At 34.4% G+C, this 15,383-nt stretch overlaps 1 protein-coding gene across 5 annotated transcripts in view; it reads left to right on the top strand.

Annotated features, from left to right (window-relative positions):
- Positions 1–15,383, top strand: part of LOC131685075 (myogenesis-regulating glycosidase) — a 67,643-nt gene that overhangs the window by 17,215 nt on the left and 35,045 nt on the right. Inside the window, exons 1-3 of one of the 5 annotated variants that reach the window (XM_058968496.1) lie at positions 1,215–1,358; positions 2,296–2,429; positions 13,903–14,071. In XM_058968496.1, coding sequence (XP_058824479.1) covers positions 2,377–2,429; positions 13,903–14,071 — 222 coding nt within the window. In that variant the 5' untranslated portion in view covers positions 1,215–1,358; positions 2,296–2,376. Of the gene's footprint in view, positions 1–1,214; positions 1,359–2,295; positions 2,430–12,837; positions 13,173–13,197; positions 13,590–13,902; positions 14,072–15,383 lie in introns of those variants that run through there. The other 4 variants (XM_058968495.1, XM_058968497.1, XM_058968499.1 and 1 more) reach the window with 4 other exon arrangements.

Below are 15,383 nucleotides of genomic sequence, written 5' to 3'. Positions count from 1 at the left end.
GATAGGTATCTTAGCTGAATAATCTCATAATTATCTACTGAGAGAATCCAATTAGAAAATTTATTGTTGTTTTTGCTCGGTTTATTTATGTCAACAACATTATTTTGGCGGAGACGATTGGCAGTTTATTTGGTTGTGCGAAATCGCATGATACTAGGAAAGGACGGGAAATCACATTTTTTCTAATGTACACCAATATAACAAACACGTTTGAAAATCGATGAATTGCTAAACATGTTACTAAGGAATCTACCGAGTATCGGTTTCCAAATATTGTATTAACGAAAATAGTGATTTGTCATACTAAAGAAAAATTTACAGTACAGACGATAATGAAATTTCTTTCTTAACCCTTTCATGCCCAACTTTTTTCTAGTTCATGCAGGGTTTAAAAACTATTTTTCCTTGAAAACGGTGGGGTCAAGAAACACGAAAAGCCTTTTTTCATAAAAATAGGTGCTTCCCTCGCAGTGCTATAAGCTGTTCATATTTTACCTTTCAATGCTCAATAGAATTCTCCTAGAATATTTACAATAGTCCACTTGTGTGGAAAACGTAGCTAAAGACAGTCTAAATTGATAATTTTTATCAGTTCTAAGTAATATTGAAACATAACGAAGATATATGGAAAATTCATTTTCCGTCGTCAACATAAACTGCCCCCGGCAGCATTGCCCTATAGGAATCCAATCAGACTAATTGCAATAACTTCAGTTCTAGAGCTGATCCTTGTAACTTTTAATAATACTCAAATGAAAGGCAATAGTCACATTTATTAGCCTTACTTGTTTTTGCGAACAAATCTTGTCTTAATCAAAAGTTATAGTTGTTTAAAAACGTTGTTGTCCACAAACAACATGGGCGTGAATGGGTTAACATATTCGGGGCATTGTTTGAATACTACTGATTGATTTGTGGATGATGCGGAAAAATACTAGTTTTTTCGTTTTCAAAGATATCTGCTTTTCGAAACTTTCTCAGTTGAAGCTCTATGTGTCTGATGGCTATCACGTTCTAAAATTTTTATTAAATGATTGAAAATATATCGCAAATTTTTTCGATTGCTACACCCGTCTTCCACCTATTGAGAAAAAAAAATCACATTTGTAAGCCATAACAATAACTTTAATTATGCAATTTTGTAGCGATTTCCACGATGATTGCTCTAGCAAAACAACCATCGCGCGCTTACAATCATGTTTCAGTGATTTCTCGTCTATCGCAACCGAAGGTTCTGTACTCTCATCTCACATGTGAAACTGCATTATTTAGTTAAGGCATCGTTTTGAAAACTTTCTATCGCTGGCACTGATTATAAAGAATACTGACTACGTCAGTACGTGTAAAACAGTACCTAGGTATGTAGAATATTTTTAATAGCGTATTGTTCCGCATGTTAACCGCTATTCACATATCTCCCAAATTGTTTCGTACCTCCATATATTGCATGAAATTATTGATCTTTTCAATTTAACTACATTACCTTCGATTTCGTTTACATGCTTGAATGCAAATCTTCCGGCTGCTAATTGACCTACTTCCTTTAGTCACTAAATTGTCTTGAAATTTTTCAGTTAAATTTCAACAATACCATAAATGAGTTTTGATTAACTCCACCAGTCAGTGAGGTATAAAAAATATATTTCTCGAATAAGTATTGATTAAAGTTTGAGATATAAAGGAGTAGAACACACAGGGCTGGTGCCTTTAAAAAGTTCTAGTTTGGCGCACCTTTAGTGTGACCAACAGTGAAATAGCCAATAATATCAATCAATAAACCCAAACATACGGGTTACCGAAATTATAGCTGATCACCCTATTTGTTTGCATTTAACAATACAGTTGTCAAACTTTAACAATGAAGGTTGGCTGCGACGGATTTCCAGCAGGTATCACATTTTCCATAAGGCCACTTTCGTGAAAAGCGAGTGTAGCCTGTAGCCTACTGATGCGTTTCACACCTTTTACCCCTAATAATAATTTCTATACGGTAATTCGCCTTTCGTTATGCAAACTTGGTGTAAAGATTTAACCTTGTTTGCAAGCAGGGTAGCATTGTATATTTTCGTCAGTTAGGTAATTCCGATAACAGGTAAAACGATTATATTAAACGGACATTTTCTTATCACTTGTTTCTGAAATTGTTGATGTGATTAAATTCACAGTAGACAAGCATTCATTCGTGGTAATAAAGGCATGTTGATTAGATCAATAAACTGAAATGCAAAGAAGACCGTACATAAATGTCTCGTTTCTTGATACTAAGTTTTTGTTTTGTTTCTATCATTCATTTAGGTTTTGGAGAATCAAAGCATAAGCACAGAGACAACAGTAACTCCGTCAGAAACGCCAAGCACACCGATTAGTTTGAAGCCGATGTTACAGTATGAAGACGAAAGTGAAGAAGAGGAGAAGCCAAAAAGTCCAAAGTAAGTTTGTATGTTACATGGTATATGTAAATCCTAAAATTGTGAAGCATTTGGCTGCATTACTTTTCTGTGAGAGTAAAGAGATGTTATGGAGGGTAATGCGTGCATAATAAATGGAAAGCATTCTGCAGTTGATTCGGTGCGTACTACAATTACAAAACCTAGGGTGCTAGGGCTACATCTAGAACTAAGAACAAAGCTGAAAATTAGCAGAGCATTGAATGTTTGGTCCAACAAGATTCTGGATGTACGAAATAAGCTCTTACTGATTTATTTAGACTTCTGAATAACTTCCGAATTTCTCATTATTTCATTACATGTGGTATGCGGCGGGGTGATGTATCTCAGCCAAGCATTGATTCCTACTCTCATGTCGTAAGACGCGATAGAAAGCGGAAGTCCCTAAGTTTTTCTTTTAATTGGATCAGTTTTCTCCAAAATTTCATAAAGCCAAAATATACGCTTGAACAATGTCTTCAGATTTTGCAACGTTAATTAAACTTGACCTTTCGGTTCTCGCTGCCAAAAATATATCTTTGAGAACGAAGTTCAATTTTGGTGTATGGGGTATTTAATAAAATAAAATGCCTATCCAATGTGAAGAGCAATCAGAGAAGAGGCTAGAGCAGTGGTTTTCAACCTTTTTCGTACCACGTACCCCTTGCCACCCATGATGTACCCTTTTCTGAAAATTGCTTACCATCATTACCTGTCACACAAAAAATGATTTTCAATTGGATGAAAACCATAGTTTGCCAATTAAAAACTTGTTCCTGAACACACTCAGTAAACAAAAATATATAAAGACAAATATCCGACGGGAATGTTGGGATCAAATTTAAAATTTACCCCACATAATACACCCCCCATAATAGTCTAGTTTAACCCCCGGTTGAAAATCACTCAGATCGCATTTCCTCCCAGTACAGTGATTGTGTGGTGCACTTTGTATACGCAAGTTTACGAAATTGAAAAATTTGAAATTAATTGTGAATTTTTCCCTAAAAATGGTTATTCTGTTTGCAGTTGAAAATCGAAATATTGAACTTGCGCTTTTCGTTTTTTCCCTATTTTCATTTATTTATCTTGTGTACATGTTAGATAATCAACTTGCCCATCATCTACACCAGTTGCGCAGGCTGAAAATAGGAGAAAAATGAAATGGTTCAAGTTCACTATTTCAATTTTCAACTGCATCCAGAATAATAAGAATAAAAAGAGTTTACCCACCGTGAAAAAAATAAAAATACCCTCGTTAGGGTACCAACTATTTAAAAAAGCAACAGTTCTTGACTACAAAGTTATTGGCAGATTGGCAGATATCGTATCATTCGCAACGGATTTTATCAAAAAAATAGCGTTGAAGAACATAGAACATTCGACGAAATTTTTTATCTGGCAAGCAACCGATTATCGATTTATTTAAATTATTAGCCTTAATAAACAAATTAGAATAATAATAAAATTATCGGTACATAACGAACCACCTTATGCATTCTTCTATGTACTAAAAACTCAGTTCATTATTGGTAAAAACAATATTTTATCCATAACCACACAATCACGAGATAAAAACACGCTTTTTCCGAAATATTTTTTTGTATTATTGGCCTATGGGGGGACCACTGTGTGACCCGATTCTGACCGTGGACCAAAATCTGGGTGCTATCGATGTTGATGAAACGATAAATAGCTGAGCTTCTTCTTGGTTTAAATGGTCTTTCAATCCTGGACCCGGCGGATTTCCACAACAGCTTTTAGAAAGTTTCGTCGACGTTTGGGTGACTCCGCTTATTCCTATCGTATTAGCATCTCTTGTCAGTGGCATATTTCCATCTTAAGCGAGGGTAAGAGTATCAGCGTGAAAAAAACACATTTTTTGATTTTTTTAGAACTTTGCGTGAAACGAATTGATCAAAATTTTTGTACATTATAGTGTACTATTTAAAAAAAATTCTGTAATTTTTTTCCTATGCAAAGATATCGATAAACGACACGGTGACGAAGCTTTTTGTAGAACGTCTCTGGAAAAACCATGATTTGCGGTGTTACCTGCCATTCAAAAACTACTTAACCGATTTCTTTCAAACTTTGCATACACATTCTATGTAAAAATACCTAACCTCTACGTTGAGTTTTTGAGATAATTTTTCAATTAAGGGGGTTTTTACTCATAAAAAGCCTGAATTTTTCGTGAAAAATATAAATTTGTATTTAAATTTCTGTCAACAGTTTTTTTGTGTATTGTCTTTCAATTTAAAAAAATGATAAAACACCCTTTGCTTCCATGAAGAATATTGAATGACTGGAGGAACTAAATATACCAGTCACGAACGAACTTTAATGGACCACGTCTTTGCAGTATCGAGCGAATCTCTGACACAATGGACGTTTGTATTTTTGCGAATCAATGGATTTAAAATTTTATTCTCCCTCTAAATCTATTATCGTTTTCCGGGGAGGCAATTACGGTATGTCCCACATTTATACGTTCCCCATATTTTTTCAGGATAACTTTTTTTTTTCTATTCGAAGAGACTGCACCAAATTTTCGGGGTTTGCTTTAAAGGTTAATCAACAATGTTTCTCGAAATTTGGAAACCCTGGTGCGACTTGTTTGTTTGTTATGGCAGTTTAAATGAAAAAAAGTTAATCAAAAAATGCTTTATTGAAGTAATTATCAAGTAATAATCAACAATACATTTTTTAGTTAATCGAATTGCCATCCATTTTAATGCAAGTTTCATTCGCTTTGGCATTTAATTATTACGATTTTCTATATTTCTTGCTCAGAGCTTGTTTTAGAATGATTTCATTGCTTTCTTGAACTTTGCAACTGACGAATACTGCTTAACCCGATTGAAAATGTTTGGAGAATGATGGTTCGTGATCATTTTTGAATACAAGTTTCACTCCTCAAATCTCTATTGAATTTTGAAAGAACAGCCACAATTAGTAGTCGTTTTCATGGTATTCGTTTATATAGGTTTCATTAATTCATATCTCCGGAACGAAAATTCTGAACGAAACAATTCGCAAGCTATAGGAGACTGCATTGTAATCGACTGATTGCGCACGGCGTTTGTGATATCGAAAATAATATAATCGCCAACATAGCATAAACACTGCACACTCCCTTCTATTTATTTCAATGCATTTGAATACTTACTATTTACTTGTCTCATTCACGAATAGTATTCTTTATCTGTCGCTCTCTTTTTACGGGGCTTGAAAGCACATGTAGCCTTATCTCAGTTTACTATTTCCAATCACGCGTTAAAATACTGCACCTGGAAATTCTATTCTGCACAAAATTCTTTCATCTGTGACCAAAAAAGCCTATTTTAATTCCAAAGCAAATTGAACGTTCCAATTACCTGATAGCTAATTAAGGTCCATAAATAGAATAGAAATACCAGATAATCATAAACGACACCGTCAAGAACAGAAGAGCGGAAACGAAAAGGTGAAAACAGAAAACAATAGAAACATGCATTGTATGTGAATTACCCATTCTTTAAATAATGGAATTCTACCAATCTAATTAGAACTTTCTGAAACAATGATTCTCAAATTCGTAAATTTCGTTTTATTCATTTACATTATTTGAATCATTTTTTAAAATTTCATTCTATATACTCATTTTTTCAGTTTATTCATTTCATGGATTTTATTCCTTTTGTTTAATTTATTCATTTTGATTATATGACTAATTTTAAATACAGTAAGATTTCGTTTTTGATACGTTCCGTTTTTGGCATGCTCCCATTTTGGCACACTCCGATTTTGGCAACAAATCTTATTGTTCATAATAAGTCTATGAAAAATGCGCAGTAGATATTTTTTTCGTATCAATTGACATCACATTTGACTTTATTTCCAAACGTGGGAGTCATATTAACCCTCAAAGGTGCAAATCATTTTTTTTTCCAAATTTTGTTAAAATTGTCTTGTAGATTACTGTGATAATTCTGAAATGTTTTTCGCAATGTTGTTTTAAAACAGCGTTATACATTTGGCGGTTAACTATATTTTACACTATACGTCTCGTATTTAATGATTACAATAAGTATAGAAATGTATTATTTATGTATAGTGTAACTAGTGTCTGGCGGAATCAATTTTTATAGTAAGACCCAGAGCCTGTGCACTTTAAGAGTCAAGTACAGAGTAAAGCGCTGCACTGCATAATAAGACTAGTTATGGAGAAAACTTTCAATAGAACCTTAGTAACATTGCGAGCCTCTTTCTCTTTCGATTATTACCACCTCACTACAAAACTAAATTTTCAGTACATATCGAAAGCCCGTTTTTAGGAATTCAACACTGATAGCTTCTAAATAGTTTGTTTTAGCTTTATGATGTCTTTAGCAAATTTGTTAGTTTTTTAGCGATTTTTTTTCAAATTAATGGAATTAGGGTGCACACCAAAAACTAATGAAATTACAAAGCTTGAATCAAAATTTTTATTGAAAATTACGTTAAAATCAATGCATTCAATTGGAGCATCAAAAAGAATATAATTTTACACTCTTATTCGTGTAATATTACATGTCATTCATTTTACAGCAATATTCGAGTAAAAATACATTGAAGTGCATTGGTTAGCCGTTTAATGAAACTGTAATTTTCAATCCACGTGTAAAATTATAATAAAATTCGTTGAAGAAAGCACGTCAAATAGTGTACTTTTCGAAACTAAATGTCTTGTTTGCCCCTTTCTGCCCCGAGGTATGTATAAAGGTGATTTTTCATTATTATTATTTATTACATCTTCGATATATATATATATATATATATATATATATATATATATATATATATATATATATATATATATATATATATATATATATATATATATATATATATATATATATATATATATATATATATATATATATATATATATATATATATATATATATATATATATATATATATATATATATATATATATATATATATATATATATATATATATATATATATATATATATATATATATATATATATATATATATATATATATATATATATATATATATATCGTACAGATTACACTTAATTCTATTGCTAGTGTCAATGTTAAAAATTTCTAATTGCTAACTTATAATTAGATTTAGTGGTATGGAAGTCATAAACTAAAACAGTTTCGTTGAATCTGCTACAACATCTGTCTAGCGGATTGCTCTGGCCATATGCTGTGCGGTGCCTGGGAATCCACAGAAGCGGACGATTCCTTATATCACGAGGGGGAACAAATAAATGAATCCTTGAGAGAATGTCGGGACAGTCAATATTGTTCGACAACATATCGAAAATGAACATTCTTTGCAAGAACGTGCGGCGAGACTCCAGCGTTGGCAAATCTAGCAACATGCATCTATTATTATACGGCGGAAGACGGATAGGGTCGTTCCAAGGCAACTTTCTGAGAGCAAATCGTACAAAACTTCTCTGAACGCGCTCCAGTCGGCTACTTTGAACGGCGTTGTATGGCGCCCATACTTGTACAGCATAGTCCAAAGTGCTCCGGACCAGTGCGCAGTATAAAGATTTCAGTGCGTAGAAATCCACAAAATCGACAGCGTTAAAACCCAATGTTGCAAAAGCCTTCGCCGTTGTTGCAGTGATGTGGTCGGCGAAACGAAGTTTTCTGTCGAATAACACTCCCAGGTCACGGATAGAATCCACCCGCTCGATGACACAGGCTTGAACAGTATATTCGCAACGCCTTATATTTGCCGAGCGTCCGAAACTTATCATCTTACATTTATCAATGTTGATCTGCATACCGTTCAGCAAACACCATTCTTCTATATTGGCTATATCGTCTTGGAGCACAGCAGAATCGAGTGCTGAAGCAATTGAACGAAAGATTTTCAGATCATCAGCATAGAGCAGTTTTTCAGAGTTGATGTGGGTGCAGAGGTCGTTCATGAATAAGAGAAAGATCAGTTGCCCTAGGTGACTTCCTTGAGGCACACCGGTTGGCGTTACGAATGCGCTTGAGCATGTAGTGCCAATTCTAACGAAGGCAGATCGTTGTGAGAGTTAAGAATGCAGCCATCTGGTAACCCACTCAGGAAAGCCTAGTCGCTCCAGCTTCAAAACAGCAATGTTGTGGGGCACCTTGTCGAATGCTTTTGCGAAATCAAAATATATAGCGTCCACTTGTTGACGCTTCTCTACAGCTGGAACTAGAAGGCTCGTGTACGTCATCAAGTTTGAAGTGGCGGAGCGTTTTTTCATAAATCCGTGTTGTCGTTCGTCGATTATGTTGGAAGAAGCAGCGTACATCGCATTGTACACAAACTTTTCCAGAACTTTAGCTAGACAGTTCAGCAGCGAGATTCCTCTGTAGTTTTCATCATTGTGCCTATCTCCAGCCTTATGAATAGGAACTACAGCAGCTTCTTTCCATGCCATTGGAAAAATATTTTCCGAGATTGAACGCTGAAAAATAATACTTATTGGTGCAGAAAGTGCTCGGTCACAATTCTTTATAAACACAGGAGGCAAGCAATCCGGACCAGGCCCTTTCAAAGGATCAACGCTGGACAGAGCGCTCGCTACATCAGAATCATTTACGTTAGGAAGAGGAAGGTTGGCAATGTTTCAAGGTACTGTTGGCAATGTTTCAAGGTACTGTTGCGATGGATAGGCAGGAGGGCTGGAAAATACATCTCGGAAGTGATCCGCAAAAAGGTTCGCCGACTCGGCAGCGGACTGTGAATTTTTGTCTCGAAGACAGACATTTTCTGGTACACCCACGGAACGTTTTCTGCTGTTTATAAATGTCCAGAATGTCGAAGGATTATTTCGAAGGCTGCGCTGAACTGGGTTCAGATATTCTCCGAATGCACTGTTCCGGGCTGTTTCATATTGCAGTTCAGTTTGACGAAGAATAGTTTTATTGTCGTCGGTCCTATGATGTAAATATCGCTTTCGGTGTTTCCGGAGTACGTTGCGTAGGCGACCAAGCTCAGCGTTCCACCACGGAAATTTATATTCTGCTTTTCTGCTGAGACGTTTTTTAGGAACATTACGGCGAAGAATCTCATATATGGCATCATAGAACACCACAACTGCCTGATCTAAGTCATTTCCAACCAGCATCTCACGCCAATTGAGTGCACCAATGGCCATTGAGACTTCATCGAAGTTGCATCGAGTAAAGTCAAAGTTGAAGTCGTCGTTAATTGTATCAAAAGCTTCACCGTCATCAGAACGCATATCAAGTCTTAAAACGAAGGGTTTATGGTGAGGGTCAACCTTCAGTATAGATGTGGGAGGCTCAATCAGTTCGAACACGTTCGTGTCATTGACGAAAGCTAAATCGAGGGTTCGTCCATTCACGTTGCTAACAGAGCAGATTTGATACAATCCACCAGCGACCAAAGTTTCTGTGGTGGCCGTCTCTTGTTCCGTGGTTGCATTTTCAGGAAGGTAGCACTTATAATCGTCATCAAAAATCCACCGAAGATTAGGAAGATTATTAAAGATTATTTTTCATGATATTTCTGAAGGAGACGCATGGTAATGTTTGATTACCCAGGGTTCGCAATATAATTTATAAATGTCTCATAGCATTATCAACAATTCAAAAAATGTGTATTCTGCTAAAAACTCGCTGCACCAATTTTTTTTAAATTAATTGAAAATGTTGAATTTTCAAACCACCCTAGGTGCCAAAATTTTGAGGTAAAAAAAAATAACGCCAAATATGAATTCAGCGACGTAAAATTATCCCAATGTGAAGTTTTCGGACCTCTTGTGAGGTTTTGTCTGACTTTTGTATGGACTGAATTTGATAAAAACATGAATAAAATTGAATTTTCTTATTTTTTTCTTTCATCTCATTCCATTTCAAACATGATTAAAAATCCTTGGACCATTTTTGAAGTCGTGTAAATTGAAAATCCAAACTTTAAAAATAAGGTTCCATTTTTGGCACGGTTCCGGTTTTGGCAACGGAAAAAAATGAAATTGTTGCCAATAACGGAATCCTACTCTATATGATTATTTCATTTTAATCATTTTTTTCATTCAGCTATCTTTTTATTCATTTGAGTTCATTTGATCTATTTTATTCGTTTCATTCTTTGGATTCATTCTGATAAGTTCATTCATTTCGTGCATTTTATTCATTTAACTTATTTTATTTACCGTTTTCATTTTGTTCTTTTTTCCTGTTCATACATTTTATTCAGTTTTTAATTTTAATAATCTGACTAATCGTTTTTCATTTTATTTATTTTATCCAAGTCAGTTAATTTATTTGACCCAATTAATTTAATCTATTATTTTTATAACTGTTCCAATATCGCTTAATTTTTCAGTTTGGTCATTGAATTCATTGTATTCAGTTTATTTTTCTTTCTGTTTTATGTATTTTATCAATTTTATTTCTTTTATTTATTTTAATATTTTTTTATTATTTTTTTCCAATTCACACATTTTATTCAGTTTCTTTCTTTTATTATTTTGGCAATTTTAACCAATTTTATCTATTCTATTATTTTTATAACCTTTTAAAATTGTTTTTCAGTTAATTTGATTAAACTTAATAGAATGAATTTGGCAACTTTTCATTAATTTTATACTTTAATAATTTAAAAATTTTATTTTTCATTGATTTTCTATAATTCGTTCAATTTATTCGAGGTATTTTTCGTGCTGAATTCGTAACTGTGTTCATATAAAATATGAAATATGTTGTGTTCATTTACTAAATTTTGTTTAATTTATTCATTCTATTTATTTTTTCTTTTTATTTATTTTATTTACATATTTATACTTTTTTATGCATTTTATTCATTCCATTTATATAATACTTCTTATTCATTTTGTTCCTTTTATCAGTTTTACGCGATGTATTGATTTAAATAAAAATTCTAATAAAGCGAAAATTCGAAATGTTGTTCGTTGCATTCACTTTAATTTAATTTTATGTTATTTCATTTTAAGTATTTTTTTAATTTAATTGATTTTGTTTAATTGATTCATTTTATTTTATTCCTTTTGTCTACTTTTTTATTTTGTTAATTAGATTAATTTCATTAACTTTATTAATTTTATTATTTCTATTATTTTCTTATTTCCTTAAATAAATTTACTAATTTAATTGGTTCTGTTCATTTTACAAATTGTATTTATTTATTCTTCATTTTTATGAATTTTATAAAATTTTAGTCGTCTTATTTTTTTTCATTTTTTATTAATTTAATTTTTTTATTATTTTTATTCACTCGATTCATTTTATGAATTTGATTTCGTTTTATCATTATTTTGCATTTTGTTCTTGTGATTAAAGTTTAATTTCATTCATTTTATTGATTTTCTATCATTTTCTTCAAGTAGGACTCGAACCTGTAAATACAGTTGGGTGCGCACTTCGCATGAATTATGCAAACTAATGAGTGAATGAGTGAATTTCTCATCTTACTGCTAGGTAGATTCAATCTTGGTTTTATTGTTAAGGTAGATCAATTATACACATAATTTAGTTGCAAAATTTTAAAGTTAGTAAATCAAACTTAATTTTTTTTTCAGTTTCAAATGGTTTATCATTGATTGTTCGTTCTCAGCAGTTGGACCCATTTCTTGCCATCCAACTTTCGGCGCACAGAACTCAAGCGAAACGTAATACGAAACAGCGGCCCAAAGACGGACAGTGATACGGTACTGATGCAATTGAAATAAAACAAAAGTGTTGAGGACGATCGGCCGCCGCCGGCGGTGGCTAAACTGTACTGAAATGACTTTATTTGACTATAGCAGAAAATCTATTTCAATTGTAAGGTATGAAGTAGTGGCGAGGGCAGGGGACGTCTAGAAATTGCGCTCTGCCGCAACATTGATTTTTTTCAAAATGTGAGTGCTCAAATTTTCGCCTACCATTTGAGCCCCAGGGTGTTCTTACGGGTTCAATGGGGTAGGGTGATAATAGAAACAGGAAAAAATGGTGTTTTACCATATCAACACGTCCTATCAATCATTTCTTCTCCCCTAATGTGCAGGTATTTTAAAAACTCTATAGAATATTTTAAAATTATGCAAAAAGTCGGCAATATGCATATGTATAAGTACTAAAGCACTCGATTCGATGCTTCTTTGGATCGATAGGCTTGTAATAATCGAAATTGTGTGGCACCACTTTAAAAATAGGCAAATCACCTTACGGAAAGGTTCTGATAACCTGGTCAGAATAATTAGCCCTTGCTAATTCCATTGCACGTGTGACGAGCCTTTTGTGTATCGGAGTTGTTCTTTACATCGATACTACTATACTACTTGTACCGTACCTACTGGCTGTTGTTTACCGTCGCCGACACATGCCGGCTTGCTTGCATTGCTTGTACGGAAGAGTCGAGGGCTTCGACTCACTGCAAACCGGCTGTTTGCCTTCAGTGTGCGCGATAACGTTTAGCGGTGCGGGTGATTCTATACGGCTTGTTCCGTGCATCTTCTTCATCTGGAACAAACATTTCATTTCTCCGGTAGTTGGTTGTTGCGGCTGATTCCTACAGCTACAGTACAGTAGTGGCGAGAGATTTACCCGCCGAGACGAACGGCTGCTGACACATATGTCTGTGGCGGAATCAGCATCGGCGAGCGCGAAAGTGAGTAAATTAATCGCTTCCTCTAAGTCAGTGATTTACTGAACAGAAGCCAGTACAGTTGTGCTACCGAAGTGGAAGACAAGTTGTTCAGGGATTTAATGGATTAGGTTAACTTGTAAGTGAGATTAATAGTGCTAAAAGTTTGTTGTTATTCACCTTGTAATGATGACACTTTTGTTTGCTTAAGAAATTTGTCTGTTTCGTTTGCGTGTGCCTAGTGTGCTTGGATTGACGAGTCAACGATCGTATTACAGCAAGCGTTTTTTTTGCTAACGTTATCAAATTTTCGTACTCCACCGCACTTGTCAAGTGCGGATCCGATTTCATAGTTTTGCGAAAGTTCTTAGAACCGATTAGTAGAAAAAAAAACTAAATCGTCAAAGTACAGCACTGTCTTCGGTCGAGATACTGTTTTCAATGAGCATTATATTCCGACCAGAGCACTAATTGCGATAACATGTTTGCGTAATTGCTTTGGTGGTCTTGTAAACTGCACTATAATCGCAGCCAACAGTTGCTACACATAATAGTGGTACGCACCCAATCTACCCTGTAGATAGTGGAAAGAATCTAACTCAATTCCATATTAACATTTGAATAGGGCTAATAAGATTTGTAAACAAACTTTTGTTTTGCTGATTTCTCCTAATTTGTTAACATTTCAACACAGAAAACATTTGAAATTGATTCTACTAAGGATAAAGATGTTGATTCATGTGTATTTTTCATGAAATTCAACTTGATAGCGGAATAATGAGCGAAATAAGTTTGTTTACAAAAGTCTCATTAGCCCTTTTGAAGAATTACTATTGAATTCTGATTTGTGTAACCCCTGTCATCCGCAGGCATCTCTTCCGGAGCAGACGTCGAGGATCGATTGCACCGCTGCCGGCCTTGAGGCTCAACGATAAGGAAATGATGGCGAACGACTTCGACACGCAGAGTGTGCTGAGCAATCAGAACTCTATCACCAGCGTCAACTCGCTGGCCAGCTTGCTCAAGGAGAAAATGCAGGTATGATCCGGGGTATTTTATTATGCTCTATGTGACTTTCTTTCAAATTAAAAGCTGTGATAAATACCTTCAACTATGGCAGAGACTATGTACATATTGAAACCTTGGGAAATATTTTGTCCAGGCTGTTATCAAAATTTAACGGGTATGTTCCGTTAATGTAGATAGAAATCTTCTTAGATGGACTCTTTCGTGGACTAGTTTTTGGGTGGATTCCAAGGACATTTTAAAAAGCCACCGAAGATCAGTTGTCAGTAAAACAAGCCAGTTGATTTCTAACCCATTCCCGCTCTGTCTGGTCCAGTTTTGAGCCGAATCGATCAATGTCCCTTGAAATTTGTATGGAATGTTTCGACAATCTACATAATATGGAGAAATCACTTATTCACAATTTCCAAAATCTACCGTGGAACTTATTCAACTTTCATCATCGTAGTGTCTGAGTTCGTTTTTCATAGGGCTTAACCGCAAATGGCGATCGTACAGAAATTTCTACAAACGCTTGCTTTGAGAAAAAATAGTTCAGTTAATCTGAATGGTATGTTTGAAAGATATTTCATGCCCAACTTTCTTTTAGTGCATGTAGGGTTTTCGAAACTATTTTTCCTTGAAATCGGGGGGTCAAGAAACACGAAAACTTTTTTTTCATAAAGATAGGTGCTTTCCTCGCAGTGATAGAAACTACTCAATTTGCCCAAAAGTGAAACCAACATTACTGGATTCCGGGTAGCTACAAACTGATTTGGCAGTCCTTTTTAATTAAATAGTTTCATATTCACCTGTCTGAGCTGTCAGACTTCGAATGAAATAAGGATAACATATTTTTTTCTCGTATATCTGAATACCAGTATTATTTATCGGCAAATCGTAAAGTATTTGCTAAATTTTCTGGTATGTGTATTCGAAAATCGTAATTAATATGAATTTGACAGTTATCATCGAGCTATATAGAGCTCAATATTTCTCATATATTTTGGTGTTTAAAAGTGATATTTATGTTCTCGCCATTTCTCTCCTCAAATTTCAATATCATTTGATGAGTCGATGTTGCAGTAAACGAATCAAGAGTGAAATTGCTGCCACTTTTTCCCATATTGTGTTTAATAGGCATTATACAAAACGAGTTATTATTCAGTTTCGTACCATTTATTTACACGATTTTGAAATCGTTTTTTTCAACTAATTTAGTCTACTTTCAAATAATGTCTGTGCAAAATTTTAGCGGTGTATCCTAAACAATGTGAAAGGTGCAACGTTTTGAACGGAACAGACGGAACTCGAATCATGCGCAGCGAACCGGTCGCTTTTTCTC

The sequence above is a fragment of the Topomyia yanbarensis genome, chromosome 2, assembly GCF_030247195.1.
Source record: "Topomyia yanbarensis strain Yona2022 chromosome 2, ASM3024719v1, whole genome shotgun sequence".
Classification (NCBI taxonomy): domain Eukaryota; kingdom Metazoa; phylum Arthropoda; class Insecta; order Diptera; family Culicidae; genus Topomyia; species Topomyia yanbarensis.
Note: the sequence above shows the minus strand (reverse complement) of the source record. Positions and strands in the feature narration are given on the sequence as shown.